Source organism: Daphnia pulicaria, chromosome 1, assembly GCF_021234035.1.
Source record: "Daphnia pulicaria isolate SC F1-1A chromosome 1, SC_F0-13Bv2, whole genome shotgun sequence".
Classification (NCBI taxonomy): Eukaryota; Metazoa; Arthropoda; class Branchiopoda; order Diplostraca; family Daphniidae; genus Daphnia; species Daphnia pulicaria.
The window spans coordinates 3,299,288-3,321,430 of NC_060913.1; the positions used below are offsets into that span (position 1 = coordinate 3,299,288).

General features: G+C 38.0%; 2 protein-coding genes across 2 annotated transcripts; one reads left to right on the forward strand and one right to left on the reverse strand.

Moving 5' to 3' along the window:
• The first annotated feature begins 285 nt into the window (after positions 1 to 285).
• Positions 286 to 2,189, forward strand: LOC124327246 (trypsin alpha-3-like). Its single transcript, XM_046786224.1, has 8 exons — positions 286 to 405; positions 611 to 683; positions 764 to 861; positions 920 to 1,005; positions 1,258 to 1,390; positions 1,458 to 1,605; positions 1,685 to 1,815; positions 1,890 to 2,189. The coding sequence occupies exons 1-8, from the start codon at positions 385 to 387 to the stop codon at positions 2,037 to 2,039; spliced, it is 840 nt and encodes a 279-aa protein (XP_046642180.1). The 5' UTR covers positions 286 to 384; the 3' UTR covers positions 2,040 to 2,189.
• A 10,338-nt stretch (positions 2,190 to 12,527) lies between these two features.
• On the reverse strand, positions 12,528 to 16,027 carry LOC124321105. The gene is made up of 5 exons (XM_046784012.1): positions 14,666 to 16,027; positions 14,400 to 14,552; positions 13,398 to 14,329; positions 12,679 to 12,782; positions 12,528 to 12,619 (listed from the first exon to the last, which is right to left on the reverse strand). Exons 1-5 carry the CDS (start codon positions 16,025 to 16,027, stop codon positions 12,528 to 12,530), a joined length of 2,643 nt encoding a protein of 880 aa, XP_046639968.1.
• Positions 16,028 to 22,143: the final 6,116 nt, after the last annotated feature.

The window sequence follows — 22,143 nt, forward strand, 5'->3', positions numbered from 1 at the left end:
ACCTGACCTAAATGTAGGCACTGCCCTGGTTGCAACATTTGTACAGCACATAGGTTTACACAGGTTCAATGTGAAACCAATACAGGTGAAATCTATTTACTCAGAATCAGCTTGCATTTAGAATTATGTGTTTTCGAATTCCCTGTGGCAGTAACATAATATAGGCTTGCTTACGCGTATTACACTGATTGGTCAAAATGATGTAGTCACTGGATGTCCCAACCAATTGTTGCTGTTGTGGGTGGAGACAACCAAATGTTTTATGCCCACACAACCCACAACACAATAAAAAGTTCGTATCGGCGTTATGAACAGGTTTAAAAGCCCACTGTTTCTCCATTTGGTCATTATTGTTCATTTTGGCGTTACCCTGCACCTTACTCCATGATGCGTATCACTTATTTGGTATGTATATTTCTACTTAAAAAAATGTTTATACTTAGATATTCTAAGAAATTATAATAATTACAAATATAAATGATAAATATTGAAATATTTTAATATTTGAAATATAATTTGTAAAGTGCAAAAGATAAGAAATTATAGGTGTTTTTTTTCTGTTTTTTGGATATACCGATTTAACATAATATATATGTATCTGTAAAATTAGACTCTTGGGCTATTTTGCCTAGCCGGGTGCATGTTTTCTAATGCTCTTCCTGAAATGAAAAAATCCAATACCGGTAGGAAAATCATTGTCCAAATTTGAGAAAACATTCTATAATAAGATTACAAATTTATTATTTGCACCTCTTGCTAACAGTTGAAACTGACTGGAAAAGTTTGAGAGAAGTAGATGATAATGAAACTGATCATATCGTTGGTGGGACCGCAGCTGCCGCAGGAGAAATTCCTTACCAGGTATAATAATACTCTGCCTAGATGATCCTAACAAAATTAACAAATTTATTATTACTAGGCTGCTTTACTTCTCGGAAATAGCTTATGTGGTGGAACCTTGATTGCTCCCTCCATTATTTTGACAGCAGCTCATTGCTTAGCCGGGTAATTTTTTTCTGTTGATTGCATACACTTACTTAAAATTACATCATAAAACAGAGTTGGAAGTCAGAAAAAATTAAACAGGTTATTCTTCGCTTTTTGTATGAAAGGTCAAATTTCTTAATAGTTAAGCTTTCAGTTGTCTAGATCTATCGATATTATTGGTTAAAAAAAATTAAAAAATCATTTTTGGATTGATATTAGGAAATATGTCATATAAATGTTAAATTTGTTACTTAATTGCATATTCGGCAGAAAAACTCAGGCATCTGTGAGCTCATTTACCGTAAGAGTTAATACACTTGCATTGAACGGCGCTACCGCTGGTTCAGTTAGTAGAGGAGTATCGAAGTTCGTAATTCATCCTTCGTACACCTCTAGCACTAACGTAAGAATTTTTTTAAACGACCTCGAATAAAATTATAATAATAGATACAAATTACTTTTACCATCAGGATAACGATCTTGCCCTAATGAAATTAGTCTCCCCTATTACAAATGTCAAGCTCGCTACCCTTCCAGCTGCTACAACATCTTGCTCCCCAGCCAGCACTTACGCAGGTCAATCGGCCCTTATTTCCGGATGGGGAACTACATCTTCAGGTATGTGTCCTGTTTTTCTATGTTAAAGTGTTGAAATATGTTTTCAAAATATTGATCAAAATGCTTATTTTATCAAAAGGGGGTAGCATTTCTCAAACGCTGCTCAAGGCAAACGTTCAAGTTTTAGATAATACGGCCTGCAAGTTGCAATACAGCACACTTACCAATAACATGATCTGCGCTGCTGCTCCGGGTAAAGACACCTGTCAGGTAAGTTTTAAATATCTAACTTTGCATTTTGGACTAAAAATATTTATGATTTCCACCCTTGTTGTCTAAAATAGGGTGACAGTGGTGGTCCAATGATGGTTGGAGGTGTTCAAGTTGGCATAACCTCATTCGGAAATGGTTGTGCTCTGCCAAATTTCGCCGGTGTGTACACCCGAGTAACCCAATATCTTGGCTGGATTTCTTCCACCTCTGCCTCAATGTAAAAAGGTTTTACATGAGATCATCAGAATTCCGAAATATGGAGCTGAACTGAAACTACCAATTCTATCTTTAATACAACTTCCGCCTTTCAATATTATATTCTATAATTGACTAATGCATACTTTACGAAATAGATCAGCAATATTAACGCATTCTTTTGGTTTCCCATTTTTTACAATACGTGACGACTACTTATAGCTGACACAGAAAAACTAATCAGCAATTATAATTCACTGAACCAGAAAATTTATTAATGGAATTTTATCTTCCATCAATAAGAAAAGAAACATTCCCCCTGTGCATATTCTGAAGAACACTCTATTAATCTTTGTAGTAGACCGAAATATGCCTTTGAATTCCATTCCGTGAAGTCATTGAAAAAAACTCTTGGCAGAGCATCGTATTGGGATTGGAAAACTAGATTGTGGTTCAACTAGACGCATGTTGCGTAGAAGTTTTCATCCGAGAAAATCCAAGGGTTTTCCAGAGCAAGAAAAAAGTAAAAACAAAAAATTACTCATCGTAAGTACTCTATGCTACGTCTCACCTTGAAACGAGGCAGTCTAGATCGGTGAATAAGGTGTTTTTCCTATTTTCACCAAATTCCTTTTTTCTTGTAAATTTTCCTGTAATCTTGTAATATAGCTCTTTCAATTTAATTGAGGCGGGTTGTTCATAATTTCTAAAAGGTCTACCAGAATGTCTTTTTCGGCATCAATTGGTTTTCCTATAAGCTGTCTTACTGCAATGACAGAGTGCAGCAAATCAAAGCGATCGTGCATCAACCTCTTAGAAACAGGAAGGTTTGATTTTTAAGTATGTGCTCTTTTTGCGCGATTGACAATACACAATATCATGAAGAGATAAATGATTTTTATTTAAAGATTCTCCATTTATCCCAGAAGATGAAGTTACTGCAACTAGTGGAGTATTTTTTTCATTTCATTTTCGTAAACAAAAATCACTTGTTAATTTAGTCTGCTATTCGGAATTCCTTATGTGCTTGTAATGACGTTTTTCATTGGCTTGTACAAATTGAAATAAGCTCCTCCCTACTGAAGTCTAAGTCTACTTTTGCTACCTAGTACTTAACTAAGTAAAGGCAAAAATTGTAGTTAGTAAAGTAATACTTAGTTAAGTATAAAATTTTCTTACTTAACTTAAAACTTAAACTTGACTTTAAGCCTAATAAATAATTAATTAAGTAATTTAATTAAGCCTAATTAATATTGTACACTAGCGCTCCCACCCGAAGAGATGGATATTGTTTGGGTACTTTCAAATGGACAAATATTCTATTATTATTGAATTATCACTGAATCCAGTCGATTCAAGTGATATTCTACTGCAATTATTTAAAACAGTTAAAATTATAGATGTTTTAGTGTAATATTTCTTGTCTAATAAAATTTTTTTTTTTTATTTTTCTTGATTTCATTTGAATCGATTCGAATTCCACTCGAATGCATTCGAATTGAGTTTCTGGCAATTTGAATCAATTTATATTCAACTCGAATTGCGTTTAAAAAAAAGCAATTCAGCTCAAATTGCGATTTTTGACGCGAATTGATTCGAGTGGGAGCGCTACTGTACACATTTGAGTGACGCTATCGATTAGCAGATTTAGTGTGGTTATTAACTATCAAATTTAGTGATAGATAAGGAAGTTGACTTTAATCTTTTTCGTCCTTCAAAAAAATACTATATTCCGTTTTACGAAAGTTGAGTATGATGATTCCATTCTTGAGCCACGTCTCGTACACAAATAGGTAACCTTTAAGCTTAATTTACTTTTACTTTAAGCTTTTACTTTTTTAAGCTTATTTACACACCAGAAGCGACGGGGGAAGCGGCAAGATCAAAACTATTCCGTTAGCCATGACTCATTAAAAATAATGAAAACAAATCGTTTAGTGGCCATCAACCATACGCTGGGTATATTTTAAACAAATCAAATCAAATTCATCTTGGTTACATTTGTACATACGCGATCTAACAGTAGTTTTTTAATAGAAGACATCTTTAATAATACCGATTGAGAACCTACTGACGCGCTATCACTAGTTAATTTAAACCCTTTGTGAAATCCTGACTCACCGTCAGGTGAAAGGAAATTAACCTTATATTCTTGGTTGACTTGGTCAATTTGAGAGATTTGGGCAACATACCATAATCCATTTTCTTCATAAATACAGGCAATATAATCATTGACAGAACAGGATTCAAAGTGGAAAGCATCATGATTAGGCAATACATCATGATTAGGCAATACATCACATATCTTAAATTCTGACTCTAATCCGGAAAGAGAGGAAGCACTGATTTGGTATAGGTTCAGTGGAATGTAGCAATTATACCCGCGCGTTCCTCGTACTGGGATCGCTTCATCCATTCTTTGTTGAATGACATCTTGATCAGTCATTACTTCATCTGAGCTTACATAGAATGTTTTAAAATCAACATTTTCTGTGGCCCAGTGGAACAGTTCTTGTGGTGTCGTAATTCGGTTGGCCGAATGTCGCTGAAGACTAGCTAATCTAGCTAGACGTTTAAGAGTGCCACCTATGCCATCACATGCGCTTTTGCCGTGGCATGACGCAAAAAAATGCCACTCGGCAGATAAACCGAAATCAACTTCATGGCAACATAAGTTGGCAAATTTTTTCTTGTTTTTGTACTGACTCGCTGCTCCATCGGTCCAATAAATAATTTTCTTCAGAGAAGGGTTAATATTTGTAAGGTAGGTGTCCAATGGTATCGTGAGTCAGATAATTACTGATCACGCAAATGGGGACATTAAAAACGGAACCATCCTTTTATTTTTCATACAAGCCATAAAAGGTAATAATGTTGCGTGATCAATCATCCAGTAGTATCCTTGTACGCTATCTTGTATGACAAATGTGAAGTTCTCGGAGAAGTCACTGACTAGGACACTAGAATCGGCCTGAATCTCACTTTTGCAGAGGGCAAAGTGGACGCTTTTACATCGGGTGACGTAGTGGTGCTGGGTGAGTTTGCTAATCATTTTCACCAGCGATTCGATGAATTCTTCTTTATCTTCCGTTATTGTTTCTAATTTAGTTCCGTCTGTCTGGGTCCATTTTTTGTACGAAATATCATCGTCTTCTTCCGTGGTCAACTCAATCAGAAATTCCTGCAGAGCCGCTTCTCCTGGGCAAAGCGAGCAGCGGTCCACCATACAAGTCTTGTTAGATACAGAGCACACAATCTTGTCCATGAAGCAGTGGCGCTCGTCATTTATATGTATCGCCGATAACATGAGCTTTACGTTTTGGTGGTACACGCACACACATACTGAATGAGTCCCACTCGAACCAACGTGACTATTTGGAAACAAAGAGAACCGTTGAAACCCACACGTTTTTACTTCACTATCCTATGTCAATACAGAGCAGAATTAAGGACAACTTGAGTGGTCCAGAACTGTCCAATGACTGAATGCTCATCATTACATCAATGGCTTCATTACATACTCTATTAAGTCGCAAATGGCCTAGAAAAAGGTTAGATAACTACAAACGAGGTGGCTTTTTTGTTGCTGCATCCGCAGTGTGTCTCGTGGGAGGTTTTCATCTTGCCGCTTCCCCCGTCGCTTCTGGTGTGTCTCGCGGGAGGCAGCTGCAAGCGCGCAGCGCATCACACTAGCTACCATGGGCGAAAACACGATACTTTAAATAATTATAAGTAAGAAACGGCGAATGGTAAGTAGTTGGAACATTTTTTATCTTGTTCTCTAGAACGAGAGCTTTACCGTGTTTTTTTTTCAATTTTCCGACAGTGGTCGTATATAACCACAATTTTAATGTTAATTTCAAATCTTAGAATGTAAATTTGAGTTACTAAAATAAGAACAAATATGAACTCAGCTAATTCATCTAGTAGATAAAAATATCCTCTTTAAAGCTCATTTTTTAAAATTACAATATCTCAACCCGGGGCCGAGTTATATGCCATTTAGTTGTAAAAACGGTCAGGCGGAATAAAAAAAAACAGGAAAATTTGAACCCTTGTATTTCGATGCCAGTCATCAGAAAAAATCTTAAAAATTGGGAAATGACTTCTAATGTCATCTACTATACCCTGTAAAATATTCAGAATATTCCTGAGTTGGTCGCGGAAAAATCGGTCGAATCTGTGTGGAATGACCCGGGTGACACCATTAAAAAGGGAGGTGTTTTCCCGGAAAGCTTTTTTTCCGTATTTCCCTTGCAATCTAATTTCACTTCACATTGCCTGTTCCATCCCAGACGACAATCCTCATAGTAATTGAAACAATTGAAAAAATCTGATCATATACCGTGAAACAATTATCGGACTAAAGTAATTATTTAATATTATTTTTTTGTTCAATTCTCGCTTTTTCTTTGAGCAATTTCAAAATAATGTAATTAAAAATTCTTTGATAGAAAACGACATGTTTTATTTTTTATTCCGTCAGCAATAGGCTCTCCTCTCTTATGCCATAGAGTTAGTTACAAATATACTAAATGCAAATCGTAATTAGTTTCATAATGCATCAAAAACCATAACCTTATTATTTTGGATTAATTTAATTTAAACAACAAACCTACAGCTAAGAGTTTGATTTTTTTTTCATTTTATTGAATAATCATGTAACTTATGACCTGTAAAAACAAAAGAGTGCATGGAGTGTATCGTTCTACTGGGATGGTGGTTATGGCAACCCAACATACATAATACCCGTCAAAAGACAAAAGAAATATTCGTTTTAGGTTTAACAGACGTCACACAACCTATCGAGAGTACTCATAAGACTGCTTTGAGATCGAGGAAACGGTCAGAGAAATTTGCCCAATTGTCATAATTCATTCCAAGGTATAGATTCATGTTTTCATCTGAATACTTGACAGTTCATATCATTTTATTTTAATCTGAAAAATTTTATTTCAGATTCAGGAGAACTTTTTACCCTTGTTTCGAAACACACACCCACCGGTCAACAGCTTGCGGAATTTGAACGTTAGTTTTCCACAATCAGAGGGACCCATCAAGTTGACTGAGCTTCAGCGTATAAGTGCGCCCCTAAACCAAGCAGATTATCAACGCATCAAGAATATGAAAGAATTCATAGGTGTCGTCCTAATTGGAGCCCGCATTTAGCACGAGGCCATGGTGACATCTCTACAATGCCAGGAATTTCCTGTTTTAGTTGAAGTGGTCTCTACGACACGACACCACACCTCTATATGCTAAAGCTTATAAATCCACTTTATCGTAATATCTCAATTGACAATTCATCCGTCATGCGAGAGGCTTTAAATTCCATTAGGTCACAGCTTCTATTAACGGCCGATGTAATGGAAAAGGAAATTCACATCATGAATGATATCCTGGCTGTCCCTCCCAATACAACAGACATTCCAGCTGGGGAAACCATTGAAGTTGCAGAGACGCAAGAATTGGTAGACCATCTTCGTTTGTATCGAGATATATCCCGGTTGTTGTGGACCCTTATATATATTCTCGTGCTGCATTTCAAGGTGTAATTGTTACAATCACTGGAGAAGAAGAACATAAAGTAACTGACATCGAAGCGACACCCTACAACGAATTTGAAGAGTACAGTTTGCCTTTTTATTTCTCATTTCCATTCATTTTATTTTCGGTCAAGGTCTTCCTTCTTCTAGCTTAGTTCCCAACAGTTTTGACGTCATATACTTCTGCAGTTTGGTGGTCGATTTTCTGCTTGCCATATTGTTTGATAAGTTACAGCGCCATGGTTGTTTAAAGGGATTGCTGACAAAGATATCAGGTAAAATTCCACCATGACATTCTTCTCGGAAATGACTACAATTGCAATTGTCTCATTTGTCATCTATATGTCCTGCAATAGCTGAACCGAAGGACCAGACAACGCACATGTCCTTATTATCACCACCTCCCAGTAGACCGGGTGTGAAAGCAGCTAAGCCCTCCAGGAGAGTCGAACTCAGTTCACTAAATGACACTATTACCTGACTCCGCTTCATCCCACTCAACCACCCAATCTATTACAATCAGTAAAATAATAGCATATCATTTCGCTTTAACGATAGACGTGGAATCTGGAGTATATGATTAAAACTGTAATACAGGTAAATTGCAATTGGTTTCACATTCTCCGATTCAGTTTAGCCAGGAGGTGCTGGTTTATAGCGTGACATAAAAAAAGATGTACAATTCCTTCAATTCCTTTCTTTGCCATTTCTCATTTTTCTCTGAATTGCCTTTGGGTTTCGACTTCCTTCTCCAACCGGGCCCATCTTTTGCCCCCAATTCCACATCTTTGATTTATTCAATGGATGTGGCAATTGCCGGTCGAGTTTACAACCCATGCTATGATCGCGAAATTATCGGTGCAACTCAATTACTTATGACTTTACGAAGTTGTTTTTTTGTATGTGTTGATTCGCCTATCTGCCTGCTCCAATTCTATCTGATTCGATTCATTAGGATTTTCCAAGTTTCTGTTGTTTTTATAAAGCATAAAGATGATAAAATACTATTATAGTGTCGAATTCAGCGGAATTTTAAAAGGAAATTTTTCAGAGGTTGTTTTTCTGCAATAAAAGTATTTTCACAGCTTAAAATTTTATGATAGAAATGTTATTCTAATTCTAATGGAAAATCTGCCAATCTTGACACAGTCTTCCGTCTTGGGAAAATTCATCTTCAAATTCTTTACGTCGAATGCCGATCGGCTCACGTTATCGTATAATCAAAAACTCCTATATCATGACAGTGCAGACACCGTTGGGGAATCGGACTTGGGCCATTGTCAAGATTCACTTTACGGCTCATTTTCTCGATATCAGAAGATTATTATAAAAATCTAACTGTAGTTTATGATGGCTTGTGTTATTCCATTCGTGGTTTTCACTTCTAAATCTAAACTTAAAACGATGTAAATGAACAACCCGCTCCTGGAGAGTTCAACCAGTCAACAACGACTACTGACAATGAATGAAGTTAATTTGTATAGTGATAGATGGCGTACATTACATTCGAGGGCAGGATTCGCGGGATTTTCGATTTCAAACAAATAGTATATTTTTACTTGTGTCCAAAATCAGCCCATTTCATCTTGACAGAATTCTTGTTGGAAACTAAAATGTTTTCTGGTTTGATTGTAGTGTAATACTCTGGGACCTTGGTGAGGAAATAAACCGGAGCCTCTGTTTGGTATTGGTTGGAGCAGAGTAATACTTTGGTTTTTCGGTATAGTAAACTGTGGCAGCAAACGCGGTTGCGTAATATTCGGCCTTTTCGGTGTAGTACTGGGGGACTTCGGTGTAGTAGCTAGGAGTAGCGTAGGTGGTGGTGTAGTAAACTTGAGTCACAATATTTCGGCTCAACGTAGTACGAAGGAGCAGTCGCTGTGTAGTAAGTATTTGCTGCGTAACAGTGGACCGCCTCAGTTGTAGTTTCGTAGCTCGGGGCAGAGTAGTGTTTGTGCGCTTAGGTGTAGTACTCAAATGCTTTGGTGACGTAATAAGCTGGGGTTTCGGTGTAGTAGCTGGGCACAGAGTAGTACTTGGAAGCCTCGGTGTAGTAGGCTGGGACAGCATACGTAGTCTTTTAGCAATCCAATACCTAGGTGGTGTAGTACTTGGAAACCGTGGTGTAGTACTTGACCTCTTCGTTGATGTAACTCGGGGCAGAGTTAAACTTCAGGGCTTAGGTGTAGTAGCTGGGAGCATCATAAGGTGTGGTGTAATACTCTGGTGCCTTGGCGGTCTAGTAACTGGTAATTGCGTATGCTGTGTAGTAAGGCGGCGGCGTTGCGGTTCGGTATCCGCCATACCCAGGAGACATGAGTACACCAGGTCAACCCAGTCGTCAACGGTAGCTACCCGGTCCCCCTGAAGCTAGGGGGACACCGCACAGTACATTCTCCACAACATTCTCCCGCACAAATGACTTATTTCCTATTCATTTTAAACGTATTGATGTAATAAATAGGCTAGCACACTAACACGAAGGCGAAGCATCCATTAAGAGAGAAATTCTCCGAAACCGTAACACCATAAGCCTGGAAACTGATTGAAGGAGAAATGCAGATAATGAAATTGAAAACGTACGACTTTGTCATGAATGAAGTAAGTCAATATTACAATGTTGTTCGCCAAACGTACTAACTACTTTATTTTTTAGGAACTGGACACGTACAGCATCACCTCTCGTCACACCACGTACAAGATGAAACAAGACATGACTGGCTATAGTTGCAAGTTCTTCATGGACTTCATGCTCCCTTGTCGCCACGTCATTAGCTTCCACCTCAAGAAGAACATAGAACTCCAGGCGGAATCCTTCCTGGAACGTTGGCGTAATCAGTGTTTAGAGGTTAGACCTTCGTTTGATTTTAAAAATATGTCGTTTTTGTTCCTTGACTACACTACACTTGTTGCTTGACTTGTTGCAATTTTTTGTAAATAAACAATTAGGCCAACTTGGTATGGTAGGCTATTTGTCCGAATGGTATGTGTCACTCAATACGCGGCCGGACTCAATAGTCAATTTGGCTATTGGGTCCAGGAATCCGGGACCCAATAGGTGCGACCAAAAGAAACCTGTATGGGAAATGTTAATTTTCAATTTTAATAATTTGTAAACCGTTAAAGAAGAATTGACCTTGTTGCCTAAAACTTGAGCAAAAGCCATGGCGAGGGCAGTTTTGCCAGTTCCTGGTGGCCCGGCAAACAACTCAGCCCTTTCAGACATACGTTTAGACCTGATCAACGTTCCACCACCAAACCAGCTGCCTGTGAAATGTAGAGCAAACAGTTGTTGTGTACATTTCTCTTAGAACATTGAAAAGAATTGTGTGCTGTGTTACCTCTCTGGCTCGCGTTTGACCAACAAGGCCGGCAGCATTGTTTATGGCATTTCCAGATTCATCCAAACCGAGACCCTTCACGTGGTTGTGAGCCGAACTTCTTTGAGTTTTGAGACCGTGCTTCTAACTTTTTCAATCTTCATTCGATGTTATTTATAAAAGACTTTCAAATTTACAGAAAAATGTGGACGCCTAGAGGAGGACACGAGACGAAGTCGCTTCACGGTTTTTATGGTAACAACCGAACCGGGTAACCGGCAGTCCCGCCAGATTAAACGCCACCTGGTAGACGTCGATTCAACTGTGTAGTGAAATGACATTGATGACGTCAAATCGTTTCCGCAGATATTTGGTTAATATTTCAAACCTTGCTTGTCTGGCGATGGTTTCCGGATCATTAACTTGGTTGAACTTAACAACACCCTTTTTCTTTACAATAAACAAGCATACAGTCTCTGACTAATTTCGACTAGATTGTATTGTCAATTTGTCAGTACTTCGGCTTGTTGTTTTGAAAACATTGCGACTAGTGACACCATCTACTGGCGGATAAAAATTGGATGCAGTTAGCCAGTTATGCAAATTTTCATTAACGTTCACTTAACTCTATGTTTTTCACTCTTTGTTTTTCGCTCTGGACATTATTATTTCAAGTCTTTGTTTGAATATGTTGCTGTTGATTAATTCTTTTTTGATTAGAACTTTCGTGTTAGTTGGTGTTTTAACTCAGCAATTTTGATGTTTAAGAAAAACAGGGATTTAGTTAAAAGAAATGTTGGATTAAAACGACTTTGAAATCCAATATATACTAAATTTTCCCCAACAACCTCGAACAACAACCTGTAAATCGACGGAGGAAGAAAAACGAATGTAACAATTCAAGTATTCAACGTGTTTCATGTGGAACAGTCACAAAATTTCAGATCTCTCGGCGTCGCGCACAGAAAAAGGTACAATAATTAAAAATACAACACGCGATTTCCGAGATCAGAAACAAAGTTTTTGGAGTTGATAACCCTTGGACAAACCGCACAGCGTTTTGTTTCTTTTCCTTGAAGGCGGACCAGTTAGTGACAGAACTTGGCGCTGAGTTTGTGACACGTGACAAAATTAATAGATAACTCAAAAACGGCAATGCGCGCAAGAATTTTGTGTCTGGAAGAATTTGAGATGAGGGGGTGAACACAAGAATTCTCTAAATGAAACCAAATTTAATCAACGTCATCGCCAGATGTTCTTGCTCTTTGTTGTTCTGTATAATATTGGAAATCTTGGATGTAGTCCGGAAGCTTGCGTCTGATGTGTTTTTGAATGTAGCGGCGCTGTGAGAGCAGATCGGGCAAGGAAAGGAAGGAACTACACGGCACTCGTAATGAAGGTGAGCAACTATTGAAAAATAAATAAAAAAACGATAATTACCTCTGATCAAAGAAACACTATTCTTGAAAACTAACCGGCGTTGTTCTTCCGTTTGTAACGCCGGCCACATCGAGGACAAGAAAAAGGTCTATCACCACCATCAGTATCTTCTAATATGACAGGTTCAGCTGCTCCTCCTTCCTCTTCTAAGATCAACCCAGTTGCAGTTGGTAAGATGAAAAAAAATTAACGACTTGATAAGATCTGCTCACACTGAGAGGAGTCGGACATGGGTGAGATCGCAATTAGTTTCAGACTCTCCAGCGCCGGTTTCTGAAGCCCAAGTTTCATTACCCGTTTCTAATAATCAAACCAAATATTGAATTAGAAAATAAATCAAAGAATGAATTGCATTTCACCCCACCCCATGAGCAATAGCCATTTCTCCATAAGAGCCGGAAGCAGAAATTCCGCTGAGACTATGCTGTGAATTCCCGGCGCTCTAGCATTCATCGTCTTCGTCCTACAGTGACAGAATATTATTTTTTAAAATAATAATTATAAAAAAATAATTATAAAAAATAAGGTAATTTTCTCTCAATTCTAATTACTTTCATTATTTTCTGTCAAGGTATAAATATTTGTATTTCATTTATCAAAACGTTCGTGTTCTTAAAACTGATCTCCTACCGAGTTCGTGCAACTGCTTGGCTGCACCTGAACTAAACGAATGAATTTCCGGTGGCGTGTTCATGTCATCGTTCAAAAGTAGCAGAGTCATAATAATAATAATAATAATAATGTATTAAATTTCTATAGCGCCTTTTCCATAAACATGTTAAAAGGCGCTTTTCCCGACGAGCACGGTTATCAATTTCATCTTTAAACGCTACAGTAATAAAATGTGTTTTAAGTCGTGAAAAAAAGCTGGGCAAGGGAAGTTGCATTACGGACAGTCGATGGAAGTGAATTCCAAAGCTTAGGGGCATAAACTGTAAAGGATCGAGAACCATATGTCTTTGTGTGGGGTTTAGCAGTTATAAGTCTATCACACGCCAGACGAGCAATCTTATAGTCAATTCTAAATACAATGGGGAGCCAATGCAGATCAAAGAGAATGGGGTGGATTGAGTCAAACTTCTTGGCACCATGAAGTAGACGAGCAGCAGCATTTTGGACACGTTTAAGGCGATCCAATGAAACCCTCGATAGGCCAGCAAGAAGAGAATTGCAGTAGTCTAGCCTAGAGATGACAAATGCATGGATCAGTTGAGCAAGGGCTGCTTTAGAGAGGAACTTCTTCAGCTGGGAAATTCTTCTTAGGTGGAAGAAAGCATTCTTGCAGATCAAGCGTATCTGGCCATCCATCGATAGATGGGAGTTAATTGTGACCCCAAGACTTCGGAAAGATGACACAGGATTGGTTTTCTTCTCGCCAACCTCCAGGGACAAATCAATTGGCTTTGCACCGACGTATTTAGAAAACACCAACAGAACCTCCGTCTTCATATCGTTATATTTCATCCGATTAAGAGCACCCCACCTTTTTGTCTCTTCAATGCAGGCAGACAGGGAAGAGAATGCCTTGCGCTGTTCAGCTCCAGTAGGTGTTATCCGGAATCGAGTATATTTCTGATCATCGTCGGCATACTGATGATCATCAATACCGTGCCTGGTAGATATGTCATGAATTGGACTGGTGTACAAATTGTAGAGAAGAGGTCCAAGAACAGAGCCTTGGGGGACACCAAAGGGGAGATAAGCAGGAGAGGACGTATTACCAGACACACTAATTGATTGACAGCGACTAGACAGGTAGGACTGAAACCATGCAAGACTAAGACCACGAAAACCAAAACGGACAGCAAGGCGACCAATAAGAATATTGTGATCAACCAGATCAAAGGCCGCGCTTTGGTCAAGAAATGCCATCACAACACCAGTACCGTTTTCATCAACAGAGAGAAGGAGATCATTAAAAACTTTCAATAGCGCATAGCGCAGTCTCAGTGGAATGGTAAGGTCTGTAGGCCGATTGGACAGGGACAAGGAGGGACTCGGAGTCAGATTCTAAGTGTGCATACAGTTGTTTAACAACCACCCGCTCAATGAGCTTCGATAGAAAGGAAAGATTAGAAACAGGTCGATAGTTGCTTAGGATTTCCGGGTCGATGTTTGGCTTCTTCAGCAGCGGAGTGACCAGGGCTAATTTCATGGTATCCGGAAACACACCCGATGACAGAGAAAGATTTACAATCTTAGTTATTGGGGCAACAAGGACGTCGACCAGGTTCTTTAAAATATAAGTGGGAATAGGATCAAGGAGACTAGACTTCGTAGGACAGCAGATGTAACGTGTAACATGTAACGTGGATAGGAGAGTGATGTAACCTCAGCAGTAGTTACTGGAGAGAACGATGAGAAAGTACGAGACGTCAAAGAATGCTCAGGTTCCAGGTCCGAGCCAGATAACACGAGACTAGACCAGATATCACGAACTTTAGTAAGAAAGAAGTCACCGAAGTTCTCAAGAAGGGAAAGCAGGTCATCATGTGACGGAAGTCGAAGAGATGGCTTCTTGAGGAGGAATGAATCGACAATCTTAAATAACGACTTCTTCCCAGTTTGCTCGACGATCTTGGAGTTGAGAAAATTCACTTTTGCGGTAGAGATGAGACTCCGCAGGTCAGCTAGAGCCTGAAGTAAGATCTTCTTATCAATCGCCAAACCGGAAAGTTTCCATCTTCGTTCTAACCACCTCACTTGCTTCCGCATGAAGTGGATGTCAGCATTATTCCATGGGTTGTCCGGACGGATGGTGAATATCCTTTTCTGAATAGGTGCGTGCTTGTTGAGAACCGCGGCTAATCCTTCGTTGTACCATTCTAGAAGAGTGGTTACGTCGTTAGTCTCCGCAGTGAAAAGTTGGAGATTGAGCAGATCAGTCACGAATAGATCCAGATCTAAGGATTTGAGGTCTCTGAATGTGACAGCTTTTTTCGGACGAACTGGACGACTAGCCCGAGCAAACCAGTGGACGGCAGAGTGGTCAGTGAGTAAATCAGAGACATGACAGTCAAGGACTAGATTATCAACTGACCTCGACAATACTAGATCTAGAGTGTGGCCACCGTGATGAGTAGATTCACCGACATGCTGAGATAGGTCACACGATTCGACGAGGGAAAGAAACTTCTGACCGAATGCATTAGATTCAGAGTCCACATGAATATTAAAATCACCCACAATCAGTAACTTTGAAGGATGAGGCAGGAGAAGTTCAAGCAGGTCAACGAAGTCAGTCAGGAATTGGACAGGACTGAGAGATGGAGGTCGATAGATAACGACTAGCCGCAATGTCACACCATTTACGCATACAGAGGCGTATAGGTATTCAAAAGAATCTGGACAGAAGTCAACGGAGAGAATACCGACACGGAGAGAGTCACGAAAAAACAAAGCCACTCCACCACCACGGCCACGAGATCTCGGGCAGTGAATAGCCGAGTAGCCAGATGGACAAACCTCTCGAAGTATGGTTTCACCGTTTTTTTCATTAAGCCAGGTTTCAGTTACAGCCAGGACATTAAGACCGGTTACAGTTAGATGATGGGAAATGACATACTTGTTGCTGACGAGAGACCTGGCATTGACCAAGCCATAATATAGGAATTTCTTAGCAGCTCTGTTAATCTTCACCAATTTGCCTCCTCTAAGACCACGACGAGAAGGAAATACAGCCGGGATGCCCAGTGATCTTACAATCATCAATGATTTATCAGAAAGTCGTGTCGGACACAGAGAGGAAAGACGAAGAGAAAATAAGGTCTGCTTCGAATACCGCCGTAGGGTACTTGGGCAAAACATTGCACTGCACAATCACACTGACGATACAGGAGAGACACAAGCAAAGATCTGCCAAGAACAAAGTATTCAGCAAAACAAGTAGTCAATAATGACAGTTAACACATAAAAAAATACATTCAAAAACAGAAACACTACTAGAATCATTGAAATTGTCGGGAGCTAAATTTGGTGCTGCCTCAGTGGGCGCGACTCAGCAGACGACGATATCATCTCTTGCGATTACTACTCGTCTCTTCTTCATGAACTCCATCATTGCTAGCGCACCCTGTAATAAATAAGAAAATGATCGCCAAGTTTTAACGTTGTTGAATTTTAAAATAAACCTCCTGGGCGATACGATATCCACAATCGATGCCTTTGTTTTCTCTGCGCGCGAACATTTTAATTCCTGTATTGATGATCTAATATACCTATAAAAGTTATGAATTTGGAGATAAAATCCTCTAGAATTAAGATATTTCTTTCATACCGTTAATCGGTCTTCATTTGTTCTAGTCAAATCGCGAACCATTGGACTAGTGTAGTCTTTCCCTCTTTGCAGCGAGTCAACAGTAACTTAGGGTCCATTGCATCACTTGATCCGTAAAATTCTCTGGAAATAAATAAATGTAAGAAGGCCGATGCGAAACCAACACAACAATGAACGTTACTTGATACAATTCTTCGTCTTCGTCGAAAAACAGATAAGGGTCTTCCTTAAACCTTCGAATCTTTTGCCTCTTTCTGGCAGGTGAGGCTGGGGTAGAGGAGCGTTGTCCTTCGTCGATTCCACTTCTGTGCTTACCATAGCAGTGCTGCTAAGAGCTGCTACAACTGGTTTTCTTTCTTGTGCTTCCCATGGAAGAGGAGCCACCTTCTTCAATGCAGAAACAAAAAATCCACCAGTGTTCTGTTGATGAGGGAGAATTCGCAAGCAACGTTCCAGGTGAAATCTATTGGCATCTTCAGGTTTAGGGGGGGGGGGGCAAACATTCCTCGAGGAATGTGCTTCATTGCTTCAGGAACTTCTTCCGGTGTTGCATAGGCAGTCAATACCCGCCTCATAACGACCCAGTGAGACACTCCAGGAACATACTTCAGTCCAGGCAATTTGTCACTCACGTCTTCTAATTCCAGCGATCCCTTAGCTTCGACTAGCAAGCGGTGAATGACTGCCTCGTTTTCCATGGGATCCAACGAACATGTAGAATAAACCATTTCCCCACCCAAGGATAGCATTTCGGCTCCGCGTCGTGCAAATCGATTTTGAAAACTGATTGTCCCAGCAACAGGAAAGAATTAAAAATTGTTCTAAAAATTTATCAACCCATGATAATTTATGTAATACCCGTGAAGACTTGATCCATTGGCGCTGTTCCATTTCATCCAAACATCCAAGTTTTTTCGTAGAGTACTACCGTCTCCAGAACAGTGCACATCACACAAAATTTGGTCAGAAACAGACAAAAATAGGCTAGCCATCAAAATAGACCATGAAAGAAGTGATTTTCTGAAGTAAACGATCAGCAACTACCGCTTTTTCTCTTTATAAAAAAAGCGCTTAATAGCTGAAGGTTAGTAATTCCAGTTATCATAACAGTTAACTACTAACTAGTTTTAAAAATAGAGGATAATCAAAATGAATAATCCGAGAATCTAAAAATATTTTAATAAAATTAAAAAAAATAAAGTTTAATTAATTAAATAATTAAAATCTAAAAAGGTCGGACCTAGAGGGAAACTCGCGAGCGAAGCGATGGGTCGGATTATTTTGTTCGTTCACTTTTACTAAAAAAATATCCGTTCTAAAAATTTTTAATTTCGTTTTATTTTTTTTCCAGACATTGAGAATGCTTCTCCTTAACAAAAAGGAGTCGGAATATTTCAGGATTACCAATTCCACAAAGAGATAAAAGTTTAATCATCTGGGAAGTTGAACGAAAGAAAATTCTACCTGTGCGAAAGTATAGCATATTGCTTCTACATAAAAGGATTATTCCTTTAGATAATCTCACATATTTAAATTTTATACACTCGATCCTTCCACTAAAAAAAATTAAATTGAGTATTGTGTTAAAAGAAACGGATTTTTCGTCAAATTTAACGAGCTGGTTACAGTCTTATGCCATAATAACGAAATGGCAATTGATTTTGTAATGCAGAATCTATTATTTATATCAGGAATGGAAGGCAGGGACAGGGATTACAGGCATTTCAATACAATACAGGAAGAAGAAGCAGATGACTGGTTCAGGAACTTAGATCTTGATTTTTTCAAAGCTACTCAAAAACCAATGTTGGATATCTTCAAAGAGATTTGTAAAACTTTCAACTTTAGATTACCAATTTTTCAGCAACCACAACCCCTCAGTAAAAAAAAACTCTGCGTATGAGTTTAACAATCAACAAATTGAGTATTTCAGGTAAACACCTATATTTCAGTTCTTGCCTCAACCAAGTTCACCTCTAAACCTATTTTACATCCAGTCGTAGGCATTGGGAGGTCCCTAGACAAAGCCAAGTGGATTGCTGCTCTAAAATTGTTAATGGAAATTAGGAAGGCAGCTTAAAATGGGGAATCACTGAACGAGGTTCAAACACCAGAACTTGTCAACTGTGGGGAATTGATGTGTGTTAAAAATGGTTCCGACCAGTAGAAGTGCGTTTTTCAAAGTCATGACATATGCGCTATCTGGTCAATCCCAAAAAAAGAAACTAAAATATCACCTCAACCCCGTTCTATTATTTCTAAAAAAAATCTTTGTTGCATGATAAATTGTCATTATTAATGTTTTATTCGTCGTCCAAAAAATTAAGAGCAAAAACTTGCAAAGAAGAAGAAATCGGATTGGGTGATCAGAAGGAAACTGAAAAAGGAATAGACATCACACTGTCAAAATTCAGATACTATAGAATTTTTATCTTTTCACTATTTCACTACGTTTACATCATCATATTTTTTGGTTTTCTCAAGAAAAACATTTGAAACTTCCCAATGGATAAAAAATGGTGAAGATGATTTTCAAAAAACAAACAAAATTATTTGAAAGAATTCTTCCAAATTAATTTAAACGAAAGTTTAAGAAACCAGGATTAAAATCTTATTACCCTTCACTTATTTAACTTAGAAATTTAAATCTTCGTGCATTCTTAGTCGAAACATTAAAAAACGTACTGTTTTAACACAGATAATATAAATTTCTTTTGGAAACGGACATCTAGATGAAAGTTGAAAAGTTGCCTCAAAAAGGAAAAACAAGTGTACGTTTTTCTATCCCGTGAAGTACTTAAAAACTAAACTTAATAACACCAACAAACTACTTCATTCTTCAACCCATGATTTGCTTAATAAAAAAAAACTTGTTATTCAGTGTGTTTGGTCTCTTCTGTTTCTTCGTACGAACAAAAGCGGAATTTTTACTGTGGGCCTCGATCTTCTCAATGTATATGAGACATACAAAAAGTCAAAAAGAAATTCCATGTAAAGATCTTTGAGCTCTTTACTCGACCATTCGAAAAATTCAACTGGAAAATGTTGAAGTTTGCAGACGAAATATACAGCATTGCCAGTTATGATTTTTCTTTATTAAAATAAAAAGTTTTCCACGATGTTTCAAATAATTGAATTTTGGAACACTGCCAAATTTAAATGTATTATTATCGCCGATTCCCCACCAATTTTCAACAAAATAAATTATAAATTTAAATTTTCAACATAAGACGGAAAATAAAAGTAAAGTTGGTACGCAGTACCAACTTCGCCGGTAGGTACTATACATTCTTTTAATCTTATTTTAAAATCTTATCAAAAAGTGCGTAAGACCTTGTCATCGGAAAATAAGTAAGAATGTCCTTTCTAAGTTTATGAAATGGAAATAATTGCAGTCTATGTTCCTATTTCCATTAAGACGCTCCTGTCCATCACTATCTGAAGCTAAAAAATATTTTTAGCCACATAGTAATGAAAACAGTCACTCGAGTACGTAATTTCAAGTACAAGATATAGGCGTGTACCTACCTTTTCCAAACCAAATCTAGTTATTTTGGGCTCTCTACTTGAACTTTTTTCATTTCTCTAATGGGTTTTTTTCGGTTCAAATTGAACTCGGAAACTTGGAAAAAATCGCACCAGTCAAGTAAGAAAACAACAAAACTAAATCAATTAATTAACTTTGCGAAGGCAAGAATCAATATCCTGAAAGTAAGGGATTCTATAAGTGGGGGATTGAAAAATGGTCAAGGCAGGCACCTTCAGCCTTGACTTTAAGATTGCTTTCAATGGTGCAATGTCAATCGCGCCATCCAACTAACATTTTTCTCTTCTTGCACCACCGCATCCTGGTGATGGTGGAACTCTATCTGCTTTTGCGCCTCACTTCTACAGTTAGAGCACAGTCTAGAATAAGAGTAAAAAAGCACACGATCTACCTCTTTCCGACTGAGTCGTACCGGCAGTGTATCTCCTAGCATCAGCAAATATAAGTATGCTTTAACTATTTCAGTGCTTGTGTTATTCTTCTTAAGTTAGGGTTAGTTCTTCTTTCTATTGTGGTAAGTTAGTCATCACAACTTTCACAATCAATCACCTCAAAGAAAAAATATGAATTAATGATAAGAAGAAAAAACTTCGGTTCGAATTACGAAAATCAATGTACTTACAAGGAATTTTTCTTATTTTTTTAGGAAAAGATGGTTTCGTCTTCAAAAAATTTTATATTCATTACCCTTTATTTTACAGATAGGAAGAGTCCCCCTGTTACGTCAACTTCTGAAGAAACAACTAGAACGATTTAAAACGCAAGTTTGTAAATTTGACAATTGCCTCTGGCGAAAATGAGATCAGGAAGAGCGAAGAAACCGCCGGCGCTTACCATCTCTTTAATCTTTGCCCTATACGTTTTCCTCAAAGAAAAAGGCAGCAGCAAAATAAGTGTGGGCGTATCTCATAATATTCTGACTTTCAGGATGTGGAGGAGCAGGATGGCGTTGGTATGAAGCATGTCAAATTATGAATTACCACCCATTAAAAAGGGGGTCATATAACCACGCCAAAATATATTTCTTAGCTTCAGTGTAATTCTCCAATTACTGATTGGGAATTTGTGGACTTAGCGGTCAGAGTTTGAGACGACCCGTGTTAAATAAATCATTATAAAATGATATTATATCTGTTCAAATCAATTAGCTCCAAATTATTTACATTACAATTAGACAGGTAATAATCGATTAATTGGACTGTTTAGGGATGGCATCAAACTGTGAAGCTTGACTGATTGAAATGTAAAACACTTATTAATTCGACGTTGTGTTGGTTTGCAAATCTTGATGCCACTGATGGACAAGAATACTATTAACGACTTCTTAGTGATCAAAAGACCAAATATACCATATATAGTGATCAAAGTATTTTTAGCAGGTATTTTTATGCTTTAGTCCCCTTTGAAGTTAGTTATTGCAACATAATAGGTAGTTGTTGAAGTTTGCTGCTTGCTTTTATTGTTGTTAGTTCGTTCTAGTGTCCCTGTGACACACGGCACAAGTTGTCTGTTGAATATTTACTTTGATCTGAATTGACTTTTCAATGTTTCCATGGCCGTTCTATTTACCATTTCTATTTCAACAACAAATCTTTGACATTGAATGTCTATTGAGACCATAGGATTATACATGCGAGAGCTGTCCCGTCTTGCCTCTGTAGGTATGACGATCTGTGTAGAAAAATGTCATTAATATTTTGAAATCAATGAAATACTAAGATTTCTCACGCCAAAATACAAAACATATACTGTAGCGAGTTCAATTTCTAATTGACCTTGAACATCTGAATCGATTTTAGATGCTAATGCTACGATGATGATGCATTTAAATCTGTATTATTTAACAGTCTTAATATTTTACCTTTCAAAGTCAAAGGTGAATGATCAACAATGTGATTATTAGTCACAATCTAAATGCTAAAACTGAAAACTCAGACGAAACATGAAGTCAAAATCTATTCAATCTGTGCAAGAATTTTGTTTTTATCTAAGAGATTTCTA